The 22,096-nt window shown below is 40.7% G+C and overlaps 2 protein-coding genes across 16 annotated transcripts in view; one reads left to right on the forward strand and one right to left on the reverse strand.

Annotated features, from left to right (window-relative positions):
* The window catches only part of LOC128894056 (proteasome subunit alpha type-5-like), a 196,488-nt gene that overhangs the window by 145,370 nt on the left and 29,022 nt on the right, over nt 1-22,096 (forward strand). Inside the window, exon 10 of one of the 15 annotated variants that reach the window (XR_008461450.1) lies at nt 21,707-21,983. The exons of 12 other annotated variants lie outside the window; for them this stretch is intronic. Coding sequence is in view for 2 of the 3 variants with exons in the window: in XM_054155479.1 (XP_054011454.1) it covers nt 21,707-21,784 (78 nt within the window). In the remaining variant the exon portion in view is untranslated. Of the gene's footprint in view, nt 1-21,706; nt 21,984-22,096 lie in introns of those variants that run through there. 2 more of the 15 variants (XM_054155479.1, XM_054155485.1) reach the window with 2 other exon arrangements.
* The window catches only part of LOC128894084 (protein Wnt-2b-A-like), an 81,994-nt gene that overhangs the window by 50,350 nt on the left and 9,548 nt on the right, over nt 1-22,096 (reverse strand). The gene's annotated exons all lie outside the window — the stretch shown is intronic.

The raw sequence follows: 22,096 nt of genomic DNA on the forward strand, positions 1-22,096 counted from the left end.
GATGATCCTCGGATACGAGACCGTAAATTGCTACATGTTCCACGGTTATAACGATACTGGACGCGACGATTCGCGTTTAATCGCTTCCAGTCCCATACTGATACGTTTCTCAAACCCCAGGTGACAATGAGAAACAACGTTGCAGAAAATGGGCGAATCTTATTTTAATACTAGATGAAGAGCAAGATGTAACGTTTGTAGGATGAGAAATTTTTCTTTCATTTGGTATTTTTAATTTTAAAGAGAATTGTTGTAGACCAGTTGGAGATGGGCGAATTTTATTCAAGTCGTAGATGAAGAATAGAATGTAACGTTTATAGTACGAGAAATTTTTGTTTGGTTGCAATTGGTTGAAGTATGCTTCATAATTGTTGTAGACCAGTTGGAGATGGGCAAATTTTATTCAAGTAGTAGATGAAGAATAGAATGTAACCTTTATGAGAGGAATTTTTGTTTAGTTACGATTGAAGGGGAAATGTTACATTTGGTATTTTTAATTTTTAAGAGACTTGTTGCAAAGCAGTTGGAGATGGGCAAATTTTATTCAAGTAGTAGATGAAGAATAGAATGTAACGTTTATAGTACGAGGAATTTTTGTTTAGTTACGATTGAAGGGGAAATGTTACATTTGGTATTTTTAATTTTAAAGAAAAGAATTATTGGGAATTATTGTATTTTAAATGGGTCTCCTTTGCAAGTGTAAAAATAATATGTGTGAAAAATTGTCCAACTGCATATATCTAAGAACACTAATGATGATGTATCTCATATATTTCATCACGACTCGCTGCTTTATCTCAAACTACCCACTTCATTATACATAAAATCTGTCCCAAAAACGAACAACACCAAGGACTTGTGATCCATCCACCGTGCAAAAGTAGGTTAAAATCGTTCGATGGACAGGTTGAGTGCTTCCCTTATCCTCCAATACCCTTGTTTCTCTCAAACGTTAGGTATCGGATTACACTAGCCCGGCTACAGGCTCAGCTGATGTCCTAATATCCTCTGACCTCATTCTTACTCCATTCAAGCCACTACCTCAATATCCCTCCTCAAAAAAACAGAACGTAGTTTTTGCCATTTAAACCTTTCCCTATATCCAGTTCGACAGTACTAGAATCAAAAAATCTGGATTGCAAAGGGTTAAGGATCTGCAGTACCTATGTACCTATTATACAATTTAATTTGTTTGTTTTTTTAAAATTCTGTGATCTTTTGTGAATAATTGCAACCCTCTCTGAACTGAACTAAAATCAGAAAATCTAGACTGGGAACGATCAAAGATCTAGAGTACCTATTGTAGAACTTCTTGGATACAAAGGTTGTAGAAGAAACAGTTTAGATTTTTAATTTAAGCATACACCAAATTACTTCTATTATTCTCTTTAATATATCTCTATACAAGCTGTCAACAGACTTCGTTTTTCTCTTTCAACTGTTCGGCTGTCGTTTGTTCCACAGATCTCTGTCAAAAAGCTCACAGGGAGATCAATCCCTTTTGCACAGATCGCTAATAGATGGTAACTCATATTTGAGTGCCCAATGTCGGCTCTTTCCTCACACCTATGCACCTTGTTTTTTAAAAATTCTGTGATCTTTTGTATATAGTTGCAGCCCCCTCTCGATCCAAATTTCATGGCTTCCGGAGCATACTCTTCATGTTCACCATGCTTCCCACCCTCGATTATAATTATAATCACGATTTCCTGTATATCCCAGCGTCGCCCTCAGGGGCTGTAGCATGCGAATATGCAGCTACAGTACGGGCTTAGCGACCCCGGGGTACTCTAGCTAGACGGGGGCCAGTGTGCCCCAACAGACGTGTACAAAACACAAGACTAACGTAAATGTAATGTACAGAGTTACGATAACCCGAACTAAGCCAAAATTAAGGAGTTATGTGAAGCAAAGTAAAGTCAAGAAGAATAGAAATAATTGCGTTGTGATGTATGGATTCAGTGCAATAACTGAAGTGATAGTTATGTATTTAAATATTTACAGACTTCACGACGTGCGTAAGAATCAGGTGATTGAAAATCACTACAGGAAAGGGACACGAGAAATCATTTTTGCGATTTATTTTATTCTAACATCTTCATTATCAAGGGTTACGTCAGTGTGACATTTGTCAGATATGCATCCATACTATTTATAAATGATTTTCAATCATAAAAAGCCAAGCAAGCAAACGCCCTAGCGACGAACTGTACAGAAATCAGAAAATCTGGACTGCGAAGGTTTAAGGATCTAGAATCTACCTACCTATTATGGAATTCAATTCTTTTATCTTCAAAAAATCCTGCGACCTCTCACGAAACGTTGCAACCCTCCCTCGATTCAAATTATTCAAAATGCCATAACATTTATCTCCTCCGTGCCCCCCTCTCACGCTCTTTATGTCCACCCACCCCTTCAATCGCGATTTCCCGTACATCCCATCCGCGAAAGTCGCGAATCATCGAGCGAAATGGTCGCGACGGATAAGAACAAAGCGCAGGACGGCGTTGGCCTCGCGAATCCTCGAGGTCCTTGAGGTGTTCCAAAGAGTCTATCGAATTCCGTGTGTCGTCGTCGTCGTCGTCGTCGCAGCGGTCGCCGGCAAAGTCCTCGCAAACGTCGCGCCGCGAACAAAAACCGACACGCGGCCGGTATACCCGTCCGTATCCGTGGAACTGGAGGATACGAAAAGGAGAAGAGAAAGGGCGGCGACCACGCGATGCCCGTGGACCACGAAGAAGGGGAGAACCCGGCGAAAAAAGCTTCGGCGAAGATCCAATTAAAATAACCAGTGGTCAGGAGACGTCGCCCGAAAGAAGTATAATGAGAGGAGGAGAGCAGAGGACGAGGCTGGAGGGAGATTGGCTAGGGGAGGAAGAGAGACAGGGATACGCACAAAGGGCGAAACGAATCGCGGTCGTCGAATAAAGGAACCCTTCTCGAGACGGAGAGGAAGAGACACAGGGCACAAAGCGCCATTAAAATATTTCTAAGCGGCGGGGGCATGAAAGATGTGGCAAGCCCGCGCTTTCGCGATTCAAATTGAGCGAACGCCATGGAGGAAACTACTGGGGACTCTGTTCGGTTGGAGGAATTGGGTTCTGATGGAATATTCGGGTTATTGGGGAATTTTTATTGGGAGAGTAGTGATCTGGATTGTTCTTTCGATGGAGTTATCGTGTAGATAGCGAGTGGAGGCCACGGAGATGCTATTGGAGCTCTATTTTGTTGGAGGTTACTGGTGAACGAATTCTTCTTTCGATTGGCTGATCGTATAGTTTGTGAGCAGAGCTGTCTAATTTATATTGCATGTATGAATAACCTTATCTGTAAGATGAAATGATAGTCAAGATAGGGATCTTGAAAGAAACATTCAATTTTTGGGATTCTTAATTGTTTATTGAATAGGGAGAAAGTATACAATGTTTTGGAACAGTATTTGTCAATTCAAGATACAGATGTTGGTTTTAGAGCAGTTTTAGAAATTGTAGTATCATCCTCCAAACATTAAAGTAGGACTTTTTGTCAGGAACTTTGACATCTTCAGAAAGTTAAATAAATGTTACTATTCTATTATAATATCAAAATTTGGAAGACATAAATGAAAATTGGAAAGGGCACCATATAGTCTAATGTATAATAAACACAAATTTTCATATGGATCATAAAAGACTGCCTAAATATTATTACTATAATATGCATTAAAATTTCCAAGACATAAATGAAAATTGTAAAGGGCACCATACAGTCTAATGTGAAATGAACACAAATTTTCATATGGATCATAAAAGACTGCCTAAATATTATTACTATAATATGCATTAAAATTTCCAAGACATAAATGAAAATTGCAAAAGGCACCATATAGTCTAATGTATAATAAACACAAATATTCGTATGGGTCATAAAAGACCCTGCCTAAATATTATTACTATAATATGCATTAAAATTTCCAAGACATAAATGAAGATTGCAAAGGACACCATACAGTGTAATGTCAATCAACATAAAAACGAAATAAGCATTCATAAAGGTTCCACAAAATTTCATTTCTCAATAAAACACGAATGGTTTAGAATGCATCGAATGTCTTAATTAAAAATGTAAATGACATGTCCAAGTGTCCAGCTCGCTGACAGCTATACTTTGTCGCTAAAAATCAACGTCCTAAAATTTCTTTTAGAGAACCCTTCGCTTCGAAAACTACACCCATACTTTCATCAAGAATTTCCCTCTAGAGGCGTCCGCAGCGGAGCCGAGGGGGTCGACTCGATGTCGTGGCGGTCCCGTGAGGGACCCCGGGCGTTAAATTAAGATCCGACGGTGTAAAGTAAGCACGACTCGGGCCCCCCCGCCGCGAAGAGTAGTAATACCATTCAGTGAGTTCGGTTCGGTAGTAGAGTTCGTGTCTTCATCGTCTATGGCGAACGCTTATTGGAGGACCGCCGAGCCGCTCGTTTCCTGGCGCGGAAATTTGCGAAAGGACAGCTTTGGGACGGGGTAGAGGGGAGACTGGAATGAAAAGTATCACGGTCGTAAAGCTTTCCGTGGTGTCCAGCGGCGTCGATGTCCTCCTGCTCCTTTTGGGGAGGACTCATTAGCAAGAATCATCGGGGGATCGTTTGTCGCCGCTCTACAAGCTCGTTACGCGCGCGGGAAGCCGTGCATGCTCGCGCGAACGCGTGTTCTCGCCTTCTTGGGAATCATTTTTGAGGTTTCTCGATGAGGGTGATTCTTATTAGCGAGCCTACATAGTCAAATGTGGTGGGAAATGGTCGAAACGGTTATGTAATGGGTGGTCAAATTAAACCTTTCTCTAGTTCGTAGTTTTATACAGATTGAGGAGTAATTAATTATATGGAATATTAATAAGAACGTAGGGTCTTCTTTGAGGCGCGATTCCTTGTGTAAAAATAAAGCAAAAAGTTCTTTAGTGTTTTGCAATATGGAGCTTTGTTATTTAGATATAAGCAATTAAAGATTACTAGTGTGACTCTTGGTGCGCGTCGTGTGGAGCCCAGTCGGCTGATTGCACGACGCACACCAACATTAGAAACTTCGATCGCTTATATCTTGTTAACAAAGCCTCCTATTGCAGAGCGCAAAAGGAATTCTCGATTCAAATTTTCGCCAAGAATTGTGTTTACATATTTTGTTTAATAAAAACATATGACACGAGTAAATGTTGAATTTAAGAAATTGGTTTCCTTAATCGAACCATGTATGTCTTGAATCGTATCATACTCTTAAAATTAAAATTTCATATGGATCACAAAATACCTAAGTTAAATATTACTACCATAATGTATCTTAGAATTTACAAGATATAAATGAAAATTCCAAAGGGCACCACATAGTGTTGTGTTCGGTAAATACAAATATTCGCGTGGTTCATAGAAGATCCCGCCTAAATATTTTTACTACAATATGCATTACAATTTGCAAGATATCAATGAAAATTGCAAAGGGCACCACATAGTATTGTGTTCAGTAAATTAAAATTATATTCGATCAGTTCTTTGAACTGGAAGATTTGTTTCTGTGATTGAGTATAATACAAAGCACATAGAACAAGTACAGAATGCAAAAGTATATTATTACACTATTAAAGACAACTAACCAAAAATAAATTTGGCATACTTTATAACCCACGGTGCTTACACACGAAAGTTGTATTAATTAAGGTAGAATTCCCATTTTGAAAATACTAATAACAATATTATTTTCGCATTCTGTTTTAAATTAAAATCGTACGTCTCGAGTCGCCAGTGATAATTACAGGAATACTCATGATAAATTACGAAGCGTTTCGCGTGTTTCTTTTCCAATAATTTGTCACGGGGTAACGGTTGTAACCATCGTGCGATTCTTAAGCGTCACCGCGTTTAATAAATTTGCTACTTGATTAAGCTCCGTCCCTTTTTCGGCGCGAGGTAACGCGGAATTTTCATTTGAATCTTAATTAATCCCATTCACATCGATCGCATAAATATTGATTACACGACAGAGAAAGTATGGCGCGTGAGTAATATCGCCAGGGTACGTTTATTTCGTTTTCCTTCGAACGATACGACGGTAACACCATAGGCACACCCGCTATTTGGTTCTCAAAGGCCATATCTAAAATAATTTAACAGTTAGACCAAAGATGGAATACTTCATGTTCTTTCCCTGGTAGAGATACATAGTTAACCATAAAAGTATCTGTTCATCCCAAATGTATAACACGATCCCCGACTTTGTTAAATGCGAAGTACCGAGGAGGAAAACAACTTGTGGTTGTCCTAAGGCGATTAGAAAAACAAGAACTTTACTTAATTTTATTGGTTTATCGAATTAATCGTAATTTCAATTTTATTTGCGGAAAATTAAATTGATTCTTCTAGAAAATATTCTGTTTCAGAAAATGAAGAAGTGGACAAGAATTATTTTATATGAATATAGGGAATGACAATAAATATATAAATAAATTCTGAAAGTTAGAATTACCAATTAAAAATTGAAATTCAGTTTAATATAATCCTCCATTAATATATTTAAAATAATAGTGTAAGTAACTAGAGAGCCACCAATCTTCTTAAATTTAAAAAGAAATTTCCCCAGAATAGATGCTAAATTAATAGATGCTAAACTATTAAACACAAAGTTCCTACTGATCCATACTTTTCTAATGGTAATCTGAATCATACGAAATGGGTTGTAAGGGGTGTGTGAGAATCGTTTCAGAGAAGCTTCTGACAGATGAACGTTTCCAGTCACTCACGTTGTCACCTTGCCCCGCGATTATAATTTAAATCAATGGCGACGGTTTCGTTAACTACTCCGTGTCGGGTCCGTTTAGATCCTTATTAATGGACCCACGAGCATCGTTGGATTATGATCGATAGCCACGAGCTTGGTATACTATTATTTCTCGAATTCTTCCCCCAGGCCGTCGTTAATTCGAAGGGTTTACGGTGGACCGTAACACTCGTAATCGTCGGATATTGTGGCCCCCAAGAATGCGACAGGAATTCCTCGACAGGCTGAGACGTTTTCTTTGTGTCATTCAGCTTGTAAACTGAAATTGATTGGACGGCGTACAATGCGCCTAATGTAGAAGAAATGAAATGTGACGGTGGATCGCGTTCACTCTTTGAAGTTTGAGGACAAAGAATGTTTCGATCATGCACTAGCGCGCCGAAATGTGATTGCAATTAGTATTAGGTAATGACAGTATCGTCATTTATGAAACTGATTAGCTGGAAGGGCGAAAGGGTTAAAGACTGTCAATTGCGTAGCAAATAATTTTGTTAAATGCGAAGTACCGAGGAAGCAAACAAGTTGTGGCGGTACTAAGGTGATTAGAAGAATAAGAACTTTATCTATTGTATTATTGACTTAACGAATTAAGCGTAATTTTAACCCTTTCTGCTCGAAAGATGACTCTCAGTCACCATTAGGTTTCACGCAGCAAATCTACAATACCTAATGTTTCTTTAGGTTTAATTTCTTTGGAGCTCGAAATGTGTCAATAAAATGATTGTCGCTGAGCTAAAGGTGACCTTATTTTCAAATCTAGATAGCTTAGAATTCATGGTTCAATAGAATGCTAAGAAACGTCTTGAGTTGCTGGTAGATACCAGAAAAAAAGGCCTCGAGTGCAATGATTTTTCTGAAAAATATTCTTTTTTAGAAAATGAAATGACCAGATAGTAGACACCAATTATTTTTATGAATATAGGGAGTGACTGTAAATAAATAAAAATAGTATCAGGGGAATTTCCTATATGGAGATCACAGATAGGTTACGAGTTATTACAAATTCCAAAAGTATTGTCACAATTTATGAATTCTTGAGACAAATAAGAAAATACGAAGAATAAAATAATGGAAAAAATTGCTTTTTTTGGAATTCGATCTCTTACTACATGGTTCGAACGTCGAAGTGTTAAAAAGATCAGAAATGAAAGCATGCTCGCGAAGGCGAAAATGAAGGTTTATTCCGATATCGCGTTCAGCATCGCGACATGTTGCAGCCCCAAAGATGGTCGAGAGTGTCAATCGATGATAAATCGATGAACACGCCGACTCTTTCGGAGCATATGTAACATCTTGTTAGAGCATATCTGCAGATGCCAAGATGGTCGACGACGTCGGCTTCGAGTGGAACAACAAAACTGTGATTCTTGAAAAGCTTCGTGTCAACTAAGGTTCGACAGCGAGTCCAACCAACTTGATCGCATTATTCTACTTTTTACATTCGAGTGTTACTGATTTTCTCAACGTTATTTACCTATTTAATAAATGATGATCCATTATGGCACATAAGCCACACAGTTTATGCAAATTATAGAAATGTAAAACAGCGAATGGCAAAAAATAATCTTCTGTCAAATACTAGGACATAGGAGACTTGTTCCTTAAGAATTTAAAAGGCAAACTCCTATAATTATAAAAAAAAAAAAAATAACAGGTACTACTTATGCTTCATAAAATGCAGGCAAAAAATAATATCCAGTATTTTCTATTATCATTCAACTACCTTATCATCGAAAGAATAAAATATATAAGGTGTCTAAAATGTATAAATTAAGTATAAATTGTTTTTTTTTTATTATTTACAAATGCGTAATGATAAGTTTCAAATCCTTTTGACCACGAGTATACCCTACAGTGGACTCGAAGATTGTTTGCAAGATTCAAGGTCATAAACAGAAAATTGAATCGGTAAAAATTGAATCTGACAAGGAACACGCAATGTTGCCTGACAGCAACAGCCGACTGACGCGAGGTTAACGAAGCTCAGTAACGAGAGGCTCGTAAAATCGTACCGTACCTTCCCGGGCGTTCGCAAAATAATTAAATTCGACTGCGGTCGTGGCCGCGCGTTACGTAAAAATTTCATTTCACCGAGAGTTGTAATTAGAGCCGCGTCAGCCTCTCTCCCATTGGCGTAGCTAGTTACAAACATCTTAAGTTTATTTTAAATTGTAATCCTTCGCCCATCGATATTTAATTGTAAGCTTCCATTCGTTAATTTTTATCTTCTTCTTCACTTTGATTTTATTTAGTTTATTGTAATTATTCTAACCAAGAAGTAAGAAATTTTAGAAGCTGAGAGGGAATGGAGAAAAGCATGTACGCTCATGCTCTCCAGTAGATTCTGAACCATTATCCAAGCGTGCGCAAAATTACAATGACAATATTTCATCCCTGTCCTGGCGAGCTGTCAGAATTAATGATAATTATCTGCCTTAATAATAATTTACTAACGGTGCAATAATCACTGCTCGACTGCGAAGGTTTGGAAGCTGAACGAGTCCTGTCGCAAAAGCGTGTTAAAAAAATTGAGTGCTTCGATCTTGACCTAATTACGACGATGAAACGCTGAAACACGCATAACAGCCTCAAAGTGCAGATTTCTGGATCTGTCTAGCGCACTGGTTTCGTGGCACAAAATTAGACAAACATTCCCAATCCTCCCAGACTTGTAGCACTGCTCGCAACAAAACAAAGCCTAAAGCAACTGTCGATGAAATTAAAATTGATTTTGACGAGTCGAACAACTACACAGAAAGTACAAGTATTATTATTTAGGATGGACCCGTTAAAATAAACTAATAAAATAAAAAAATTGAAGATAAAGATAAAACTACATAAAAATTGACAACCAAGAGCTTGCAAGTATGGTTCAAACGAGTGTCTCGATATTTTTTGTTCTTAGAAAAATTGCTGTAGATTTGATCTACAATCCTGATAGCGTTCCACCTTTGTCAGTACACGCGCGATCGCCACCAAACACGTGTAAACATCAAAGGGATTCACTCGAGGTGGACGTAATTTACTGCGCGATTTTCAAGTAGCTGTCTAACTTTATCATACCCAAGAATATTGCGCATCGAATTTCATTGCTCGGGAATGGAAATTTGACAAGGTGTGACGGGCCTACCGCACGTGTCGACACGGTGCTGCGAGCCTCACATGCATTCATCGTTGTATGCACGGTGCATTCATCCTCGGATGCAACCACTCGATGCACTTATCGCGTTAGACGCGAGAATAACTACCCGTAAACCTGCAACTGCCACCCACAAATTGTACTAATAAATAATAAGTGATTTTCAGTTTCTTTGGAAGCTATCGAAGACCTCGGATGGAAATAGAATTAACAAAATTCTAGGCAATACTGTCTTTATATCTTTTCGACCAGGTCAATAAGTAACACATGTTTCTCCATGGTTTAAGCTTAACCCTTTGCACTCGAGATGTTTCTTAGCGTTCTATTGCCATGAATTCTAAGCTAGATTTGAGAATAAGGTCATCTTTACCTCACCGACAATCATTTTAATTGATACTTTGAGTTCCAAAGAAATTAAACCTAAAGAAACATTAGGTATCGTAGATTTGCTGCGTGAAACGTAATGGTGACTGAGAGTCACCTCTCGAGTGCAAAGGGTTAATTTTTCAAAGACCAAGAAAATTCTTGATTACTTGAAAACATAGTTGAATTGCTAAACAGCATTATAATTAAAATCCACTTACGAAGTGGCAGATTCGCTACGTTCCTTGCAGTGAGAATAAAAATAAAATCTCAACATATGAAATATAGCAGATTTCAAAAATATTTGTTGTTAAAGAGTTCACTGGCACTGAAAACTTTATTGATATAGAAATTTCCTCTAGACTATTCCTTTTTTCATAAAACACTAAAGTCGTAGTACATTCTTTAAGTAGCATAAATTCCTCTGTTTATAGGTACGATACGGAAATTAAATTATAACATCGAGCATATCCTATTTGCGTTACCCTATCTGCCTACCCTGACGAATTAAAATCGATTCGACTCAGCACAATTTCGTCGTAAAACGACGTTATATCATCTCGAATTCAATACTGCGGCGTAATCTTGCAGCGAATCGGTCGATTTCGGACAAGAGCCTTCGGGGGATAGGTCGTTTATCCTTATCTCAGGTTGGATCTTACCGGTGAAGTGCGAACGATTGAGTCCCCGCGACGAAACCAAATCTCGATCGAGGTGGTCCCTTCTTTTTGGATCCCTTCGAGGCCAACGCGATCGCCTCGCTTCGCTGAACCCTGTTGCGTGCCGGCGGTCGCTCTCTTTTCCTACCGGCGTATTCGGGGCCCCGTCTTCTTTTACAAAAGGGACGCGTCTTTGTGAATATTGTTGCCCCGACAACACGGAAAGCTACTTTATAGGAGATCTCCGCGCGAACCCTTCTTGCATTAAAGGGACGGAACGTACGTGTCGCGAGGGTAACACGAACCTCGAACAGGGTACGATGATAAAGTCGCGATCATGAGCTTAGGGGACCGTAACACGGTGTGCATGGTGACAGGGGGTAGGTTTCGATTACCTGGATGCAAATGAATGAGCTGTCGACAAATGCTAATATCCTGGCGGCGCGTAGAATGATTTCCTCGGTGACGGGTATGGTTTACAGATCGTTGCAGGATTGCTTTGGAAACGTTGTATAGCCGGTGGTAATCTAGCTCTGATTAGTCTCAGGTGAATTTTAATTGCTCGTGGAATTGGACACTGATTGGAATAATTAATTTATGTCAGGAGTTGTAGAACGATCTTTTTTTTTTATGTTTTGGGGAACCTAGCTCATATAATGTAAGAGAAATAATTTCACTTGGATATTATGTTTTTATAATACCACTGTGGCTGTTACTTTCTCAATAACGCCTGTTTGATATCGTAGAATTTGACTAGGAAAGTCCTATTATCTCACTCGCAAGTGGTATACAGAATGTCTTTTCCTAAAAGAATTTGTTTTTCTTAAAAAGAAATTATGTAACCAAAAGTTTATTGGCGTAAAAACAAAATCTTCCAAGGTATCCTGTTTCCATAAAACGCTCGAGTCATAGTGTGCTCTTTAAATAATGTATATTTTCCTTTTCATTTACCTGAATTATACACCTAAACAAACCCACTTGTATAATATCATGTATCATCTCTTTTATTAGGTTGTCCAGGAAGTTTGTGCTAATTTTTCAGAAAAATTCAAAGCCACGTTTGAATTTTTATATATACAATCAGTCCTATAAGTATTCGTACCTTCTGTGTTCGTTGAAGAAATTTGTCTAAATTATATAATAGGTTCGATGTTTCCAATGTTGCCCTTTTTACCCCCTCAGAGGTTGAATTTTGAAATATTCTTTCTTACTCCTTGTGTACATCATAAAGGAAACCTCTGTGCAAAATTTCAACTTTCTAGGTTTGAGGGTTCACCTTGGGCGTTGACGCAAACTTTGCAGCCCCTTTTCACCCCATCAGGGGTTGAATTTTTTTAAATGCCGAAATATGTATTCGATTAATCGTATCAAAGAGCTTTAAGACCAAATTTCAAGCAAATCCGACTACAAATAAAATATTCCTCATACAAACGTTGCTACCTCTTTTTACCCCCTTAATGTGTTTCAAAATTTCAGCTTTTCAGGTTCAAGGGTTTAGCCTGGACGTTGATTATAATCGATCAAGGCTTCATTCTTATATATATATATATAGATTACAAATATCTTGACACAAATTTCTTCGATAGACATGGAGAGTACAAATATTTATGGGACTGACTGTATTTATTGAATTACATAGGTACCATTTTGTTCCACACCTTTCCACCTTTTAAAGAATGTATACATGTAATTTGTTCTCAACCATCTCCGATATATTCAGACCTGTACCACCCACCCAAAATCGACAGGGATTTTTTAGACAACCCAATAATTTCCATTCCCAAAGAAATTAAAAAGATACATTCATTTGTTTATTAGATCATTGATTAGATCATCGAAGCGATACGTGATAATATGTCACTATTTTTGATACGATACAAGAACATGAAAAGTATAGTATGCTGTTTTAAAATCGCGCATGGCGCCAATATTTTATGTCGTTCGTACAAAAAGATACCTTTGATGCTTCTTTTCCACCGATCAATTTTGCCCGAAACCTTCGCTTGTTCATCCACCACAATTCGGTCTATATATCGATAGAAATGAACACACATTTCCCGAGCATGCGACGCGTCGAAAGTTCTCGCAACGGAGATCCCATCGACGAACAAAGACATCTTCTTACCTCGTTTGCCGCGGTCCCTGGATCTGCCCGAGAATCAGAAGGGCTATCGCGGTTGCCGCGATGTCACCACGACGCATCTCTTACATCACAATCCCCTTGTTTATTGAATTCATAAAACGGATGTGCACGCGACGAGTTTTCACGCTTCCGCAGTCAAACGGCCGGATGCGCGGCGGAAGTTCGTCGTTTCAGTGGCACAACGTTAGTTTCACGGCCCTTGGCCAAGGCGATCGGACAATTTCTCGCACTTTACCGCACCAAACACTGACTCGAACTCCGCTCTGTCCCGAAATATTCGAAAATCACGGTCACAATCGTCCTCCGTCGAAGAATACCGGAATAATATCTACCTAGCCACGATTGTTCCCAAGATTGGTCCTGGATCGTTCCAACGTCACTCAACCGTTTCCCCCCAAGGCGTTTCGAATCCCCACTTGGTGCACGCGTTAGAAACGCGAATCGCTCCTGCAGCCAGCTCCTTTCGCGAGGAGCCTCGTTAAAGTCACCGCAGAGTCCTTCCTCCCTCCCTCAGCCGTCGAAACAATGCGCCGCGAGAGAGTCAAACTGCAAGGCCAACATTTGGAAACTGTCGAGTGTTTGCCCCGCTTAACTGGTCCCGACGGAGTGTTTGCGTTCGCCAAATACTCAAAACCCCCGTCTCCGTCGGCGGGTGACTAAGCGACGAGAAGCCTCTGGTCGGTTGATGTGTCTATACGCTCGCGAGCATCGCCTCGAGTAGTCATCGCGTGCCCGAAACCGCTCGCTAATTCGAGTCCTCTTCGAGACGAGCCTCGTTTACCCGTGATTTCCACGCTCGAGACCTGCGATCGATCCCCGATGGAACGGGTTCACGGGTGAATTGGCATCGATCAGGGCAACCCGTGGGATCTGGTTAAAGATCGGAATGCGCTCGAGCAATTTATGCGTTTCTCCAGAGAATCCCGAACGATCGGAGGGATGGGAGGCGACCCCGGGCCAAACGGGTTGTTAGCAAATAGTCGCTAATTAAAAAGATAACCACGCGCAGCCGATTATCGACACCGGGTTTATAGCCTGATCGACGATACGCGTCTCACGCGACGTATTATTGCCCTGCGAGCGATGCACACGCGATCCTGTCTTATTGTCCCGGTGTGGCCGGTGCTAACGATTCCGTGGGGAGGATTTATCGATCGGCTCATCATCGCCGCGTTAAAAGTCGTGGCGATCGCGGCGTCAAGATCGCTGGATCACCGCCGTGAGCGTGATCGATCGCTGGTTCCCAGTCACGAGAGGTAAACGTTCCTACGCGCAAACCGCCTTCTTTTTCTCTTTCCATCGGGCTCCACCGTCGAAGCCGACTTAACGAAGAGGAATTCCTTTTCACCGCGTGCCCCTCCGGCCTGCTACCGGTTCTTATTGTCCCACTCGGCTTTATTATTCCCTTTTGTCAGTTTTTTCGAACGTTTGTAGCTGGTACGCGCGCGCCTCGCGCTTTCAGACAACGGGAAGGAACCACGGCATTATCCCGGCCCTAGAAAATTTGTATGCCGCCTCCCGACGAACGTTACCAGCTGAAGAATCCCTGAACGAGTTAGATGATAGTCTCGACGGGCAACATCCTCCGCAGCCTTCGGGGCTATCGCGTGTCACTCGATCTCCTCGGATTATCGCTGGCCGTAATTAAAATTTCATGATCGATTCCCCCGTGACCAGGCACTACGACGGACAGGTGCGAAGGGATGCTTCTTGGAAGTCTCGGTTGGATGGTGCACCACCTGACGCGCCGTTAGACGTCATTCTCGCGATAAGAATTCCCTGACGTCCTGCTCGGCGAACTTCGAATAATTCTGCTCCGTCCAGCGATGTCCGAAAATCACGATAACGAAGTCGGTGTCCCTTCGATAAGAGGGTAGACTGTCGGTGACAAGGTTCGATTCGACCCACTCGCGAACGCGCCGGACGATGGCATCGACAAGCGGCCCGGAACTGGAGCAGAGGGTAACTGTGCAAGGTGTGCGAGGTAAAGCGGTGTTTCAAGGTAGCCACCACCTTTGGCACGACCACCACAGAGTGACAACCACCACCACCAAGGGGACCGTGACTGGAAGAGGTAGGAGAGCACTAGCACCTACGAGGGGTTAGCCGGCACGGACAGTCCGACGGGAACACCGCGTGCACATGGGAATTTGAACGAGCGGGCAGAAAGTAAAGCGCGTTCGGTCGAGAGGAGGGCCCGCGATGGACTGGTCTCGCCAACCCAAGTCCTCCTACCTTTGGGATCAGGTCCCAGCCTCTACGATGTTACCTCTACGATCCTACCTCGCCACAGTCGCTCTCTTTCTCGCTCGTCCTCCGCCTCCCTCTTTTCTACCTCTCCGTTTCCCCCCCTGTCTTGCCCACCTTCTTCGTTCTTTTCTTCTTCCTCCAGCCACGTCCGGCTTTCTCTGTTTCTTGCTCCTCAAAGGGGGCTCTCTTACTTTCTTCTCCCCCTTTTCGGACCCTTTCCGTCTCTGCTCGTGTCTCTCCTCGCGTGTAACGCGTCCGCGGACCGTCTCAGCCTCGTACCCTCCTCGCTTTGCTTCAGTTTCGGAGTTACCTGTTGCCCAATGGCCCCGAGTACGTCTATATTCGACGTACCGCGTCATGGATCCGCGGTCGCGCCTCAATTTCGCTCTTGCTACCGTCTGAACGGCGTCTGTCGCGTCCGCGGAACCTCCAGGTATCCCAGTTTCCGCCCGTTACCGCGGTGTCGTCTTTCCTCTGCGGTTTCCCACTTGGCCGAGCGGAACGGAAGAACTGGTAGCTCTTCTTCGTGTAAACTAGCGCTGCTCCGGTGCAGTACGCTGGTTAAATGGTCTGTGTGCGTCGCTCCGAGTTCGGACGACTCCGGGGGCGGCTTTTGTGGGTCAGTGATCCGCGGATCTTTCTATTTACTGGGTCAAATGGAACAGTGTCGAGCATAATCGTAATCATAATTACGACTATGATCGGAATCAAATGTTTTCGAGTTGTGATTACGATTACGATTACAATCGTAATCGCAAATTTTTCTGCGATTACAATCGTACTCGCAAATTTCTTATTAGCAAATTTGTAATTTTGACGAAATCATGGTTTCGTAGGATTTTGAGGGCGAGGAACGCGAATCTGAAGTCGGTTTTTAGGTACAAAATTTCTATGTCTGAAAACACCTGAACAATACGATCGTAATCGCAGAAAAATTTACGAATATGATTGAATTCCGTGAAAAACTCTAAAACATTTGATTACAATCGTAAACGTAATCACAACTCGAAAACATTTGATTACAATCGTAGTCGTAATTATGATTACGATTATGCCCAACACTGAAATGGAATTTGCATAGGTAGAGATTGCGAGTGCTGGTACTCCATCATTATAGATGTCACTGGTTCTATTGGTAGGTTTCATGGAGTCTTTGGAGTGTTGTGAAATAGGTTTCGTCGCGTTATGGAGTAGCAAAGGAGTTGGATATTAAATAGAGAAGCAATTGTATTCGCATATTGATTTATATCCATTTAATTTTAAAGAAATAGTAGGATGTACATAGTAAGTGTAACTATGACATCTGTCGGTACTAGTACTTCTAATGTTTAACAGTTTTGACAATTTACACACATCGTACTGAATTTCTGTCCTGTTAGGAGACCGATATAAGAAATGATTCGGATAAATTCTGTGAAGCCTTGCGAGGTATTCATTCGCCCATACGTCATGTTGTTGCGAGCCTAGAACATCGTGCATGAATTATAATTCATTGTTTTAGAATCGTTGAATTTCTAAACGCCTGTCCCCCCTTCTGAGCTCTGCACACTTGATATCTCCAAAGGAAATTTAAACATCCCATATAATATTACGCTATATAGTAAATATAAATTAGACCGTATCGTATAAACTAATTATTCTACGAACAAACGACGTTAAATCTTTCGCATCACCGCATCGTAAAGAATTTAACTTCTTTCTATTTAACTTCTTTTCTACTGGTAACAAATTCATAACACTCGCATTGTCATAAATTATTTCCTTTTACGCTCGTATTTTAATTCGACTTCTTCGTACCGATTCATCGAGTCCATGAATTTCGTCCTGTTGCGGAATTCCGTGAAAAACGATTTGAAATATTCGTCGCAAAAGCGCGAGGTTTACCCATTGAAACAATACTGCGGTCAAGAGCGCATAAACAATGCGGTTTCGCAGTCACACGTTATTCAGATAGGAAAGAAATACAATGTCGAATGAGTCAGTAGCCCCGCATTGAAATTACGCGGTGCGCCATGCTCGACTCCATTTATCTTCGCGTACGTCTACGTTTGCACACTTACATCGTAGAGTTATAGCGTAAAATGCAAATATATAGCGTACCGCTTTAGATCGCGTATCGGCTATTTATTACTTATTTTACTTTACCCTGTCCTACGCTGAATGCCGGAACTTATTAATCTTAACGGATGTCTGTATACAGGATATTATATCGCGAGCTTGCAATTCGATACTTTTTCGAACACGTACGCGCCTATTGTACTTTTCACTTGGAAATATTCTTTAAAATACTTTAAAAACATTATTGCCGTCATTTAAAAAACTGACCAACTTTTACTTGAAGCACAAGCTTCGGATTTGTTTAGATTTGACAAATCAGTGTTAGATAAACTTTACTATAAAGTTTCACAAAACTTTGTCATAAATTTGTTCGAATCATTCCACTAATAGAAAAAGAAAATAAAAAGTTATTTTCTTGCCCTTGCTACATAAAACGTCTCGACTTTCAAGGCTCTGATATTCTGACAATTTCGATTCATGATTGATCATTGTTATGATAGCTAGCAGTATACTTATATATAATATCAATGTTATTTCGTTTCGAGAAATTAGTGTGTCGCAAGGCACGAGCGTGACCTCATTTCGATTTTTCAATCGCCATCGACCTACACCGCCCTCGTTTTCGAGAAAAATGCGTCTGCATCATTCGGTCGTGCAACAGGCGGAATGATCGATACGTATCCACGCGTGAATTTTCGATCCTATCTGAGCGCGATCGTGATTCATTTCGTGGGTGGATCGGTCGATCCACCCGTTCGACTTGAAGTCGAATTGATGTACGAGGGGTGTGCCTCGACTCGATCCTGGAGAGCGAACGTCCGCGTAGTTGAAAACGATCGAGCAATCGAGGATTTCTACGATCGATTCCGTACACGATCGAAAAAGGAATCGACTGATTACAGTGAAAATTACCCTCTAAGAAATTTCTGTCAAATTTCTTTCAAATTTCATTTTCTACATGCTTTTCCCTTCATTTTCGATATTCTTTAGCATATTTATTTGTAGATCAACATATTGACAATATTTTGAAAGATTCAAACATCAATGTTCGAAATAATTCATTAATTCATTTCATTTATGTGAATATCTTTCCACGTATAATTTACTTACTGAAACCGTTCAATTATTCTTGTCCCTTTACAATTCAATTTTAGTCTAATAACAATAAGTCACGTTTCATTAATTCAACAGTTATCCAGATAAGCTTCTATCCATTTGACATAAAACCTAATTTAATAACACGATTCAGGGTCCCTTCGGAACGAGTAGCGTCTCCCAAAGAAAGCGTCTCCCTTTTCTTCCATTTCTCCGCCGAAATTTCTTTCCATATACAAAAATTATGCCCGCCTCCGATCTTGTCCATCCAGAGGTGTCGCGTATTTCTCTCAAACATTAAAAAACAAAAAAAAAAGCATGAAACAATTAAGACGCCCCCAGCGAAATTGGCTGCCGTTCGCGCCACGAGCGTCTAGGCTCCACGAAAATAGGATCCGGTGATTTGAACGCCCGATGAGGAAGATTTATGGTCGCGCGCGCTGCGGCGCACATCGATTGAACTCACCGATACGTTCCCCGTTGCTGACGATAATGCGTGCAATAAAATCTGGGTTAAGTAATACAGGGTGAAATTCGGTTCGGGCGATAAATTTTTGTTCGAACGTAATCTGGACCGATCTTTCGCGCGACTGCTCTCTCGTAAAACGCGTTGCTTATTACAATTACGAAATTCTTTCTCTCGACCGTGTCCGTGGCGTTTATTTGCCGAACCTGGACCAGAATGGCTTACCACGCGAAATTCGATGAAACGTTCGTTATAAAAAATGATAGATGGAAGGAAAATGTTAAATAAACGAAGATCTTTGTAGTAATTGATTTATGGTGATAAAAATGGGGAAGTTGTGGTAGGAGGATGTGAATGTTCGTTTTTTCAAAGACTCGCGTAACGATATGAGGGTTGATTGACCCTTTGCACTCGACGACAGTTTCAATACAGAGAGCTAACAATTTAGACGACTAGACCTTCTTCTAGTGCTTCAAAGTGTACCAGTTTACACTTTAGGAATGTATTCCGCTTAAACTTCACTCATATATTGGTGACAGTGCTTTTCACTGAACAAGTAAACAAATTAATTCTGAAAGTCAAGCGTCAAAGGAAATAATTTTAAATGAAACTTGTGAATATTGGTCAATTTACAAAAATAACTTTGGCAGTCAACGTGTCAATATGCATGATCTTAATTCCCCATTGCTTTCTCGGCGATATCATATACACGATTCCTTTCGTGTATCGCGTTAGAAGAATTTATTAAACCGAAGAGGCCCATAAATATAAACGGTTCATTCTCCTTTACACGAATGCGTTAAAAAACCATCGCGTTACTACTCAATTCAAAAGCAACGAGTCATACAGAAATAATACCAATCCCCTTTCAAATTACCCCGATACGTTTCACAGGAATACATTTTCATAATTCATTTCCACTTCGTCATACTTCCGTCCGCCACGCACGTTAAGTTCGCGAGAGGGAAGCCTTAACGATAACGTGTTTACTTATAAAACCCAAGTCCTAGGCGGAGAAAAGGAGGGGGACAAGTTACGAAGTCGATATAGGCGACATTTTTATGTTCGACGGTCAGGGAAGGCTTCGGAACCCTTTTCGCGAGACATTGGAAATTAGTATGTACCGGTGTCGGCAATTTTCTGCCCTTTATAGTCCCACGGCATGCGAAACGACGGGCACACCGCTTAGAAAATGTACGCGCATACGAGGCGATGAGATTTTTATTCAAAAGACGGATCTGCGGCCGCTAATGGGCAGCGCGGTGGTTCCCTTCGATTTTCGAGGAAACAAGCGTGCCGTGTAGCAACCAGAAGGGCCCCACGAATTCCCATTAATTATATACCATTACTTCGTAATTGTACGCCATATGTTTTCGATTTTAAAGGGGCTGTGTATGTGTGCACGTAGGTAGGTCTTCTTGCAAGGCTATAGGGGAGAAAAGAATAACGATAATTCGATATTCCACGAATTGGGCTAAATATTGGATCTAGGAATAGAAACATGGTAACGTTAGTAGTAATTTAAAAGGGAACACGGAAATTTTGTTTGGTTCCCTAATCATCTAGGACTCGTGGTGCCATGACGACCTAGCAGAGTATCAATGTTCTGTCGAGTAAATTTTTGGACTTTGATACGAGTAGGCACGGTATATTTACTTGGAACGTTCTACGTAATACGGTCCTCTTTAGAATACAAATCTCAGGATCGTATATATTTTGTATCCATTATATTATTCTTCCATTCCTCGAAGGAAATGTACCTGGATCAGTATAGAATTGAACAGCTTTCATTATAAACTAAAGTCTTGATAGATACTTTCTTGACTTAATTTATCTTACTCCTCATCGAAAACAATACATATAAAATTAACCTACAAGAACCTACAACGTCCCACCATTTCAGCAAATAAATTTCCATCTTGTTTTGAACAGTCCACCAAAGATTTCCTCGGCAATAGTCCGCAACTGGACCATGTAATGCTTTCTATTACGGTCCCTGCTTTCTGCCGTTAAATTTGTCGACAACAAGTCGCAAACAGGGACCAGAAACGGAATTTTATTCAGCCGTTCTCGGCGCACAATGAGAACAGGTACGCGGCATGCGACACGATCGGGATTATTCCGTCATTTTATTGGAATGACTCGAACAAACGGCAGGAATCATGTCTGGCTGCACAGCCTCCTGTCGTTTCAGACACTCGACCGGCTTATACATACACACGCATCCCTATTCGGTGCACCGGATCCGCAGAAAGAGAGGCAAACGCGCCAGATGGAGGACAAATGATCGAGAAAGCATCGCGTACGATTCAACAAATTGTTACCCATCGCGTTGATTCGTTATCGAGATGCGATCAATGCTATATCGATGGCCGTTTATTCTCCGATCGAAACAAAAGTCGTTTTTTCCACTTTTATTCTGTCTACTGCTATTAAAGGCTACGGGGATCGATGGTTTCGCGTGATTGGACGGCATTGAGGCTGGAGTCTCGTGCTTTGTTGGGATTGGGAGCATTTATTGCAATTTCACACTGCGTTGCCTTCGTTAATTTCGTTTCTATCCAGTAGGAGAACAGTTTTATGGATTAAAGTTGTCATAGTTTGCAGAAGTTTCTTTTTTAAGATTTACGTACATATTATAATATGGAACAGAATTGTCATCGAAACAAAAATTCCCTTATCTATTCGCCAGATATTGACATCTTCTAACGAAATAATTTGGTATGTTTCAGGCGAAACGTGGGTCAAGTCTATCGTGGACATCGAGAAAAGACCTTCCTGAAGATTTGCTTTTTCTTGACCATCTTTAAACATATCTCAAATACGATGCTTGTACTGTAAAATTACACTTTGGTTTAGATTTAGATGTGCATTTCAGTCGTGAACAAAAATTCTTGAATTCTAGTAGTAGTATCCCCTGTTAAAGCTGGGACTACTTGTAATATTTGTTTCAATACATTCGCACAAATCTCACAAATAAATTCTCCCCGTAATAGAGCATTAATTAGACCCACAGTATAATCAATAAATATCGTTTAAAATGTTTGTACCTCCTCCGAAAAAAAATAACAGTTTCCTAAATAGTTCAAGATAAACGAAACTGCAACTCGCTTTCCACCATT

The sequence above is a fragment of the Hylaeus anthracinus genome, unplaced genomic scaffold (assembly GCF_026225885.1).
Source record: "Hylaeus anthracinus isolate JK02 unplaced genomic scaffold, UHH_iyHylAnth1.0_haploid 3, whole genome shotgun sequence".
Lineage (NCBI taxonomy): Eukaryota > Metazoa > Arthropoda > Insecta > Hymenoptera > Colletidae > Hylaeus > Hylaeus anthracinus.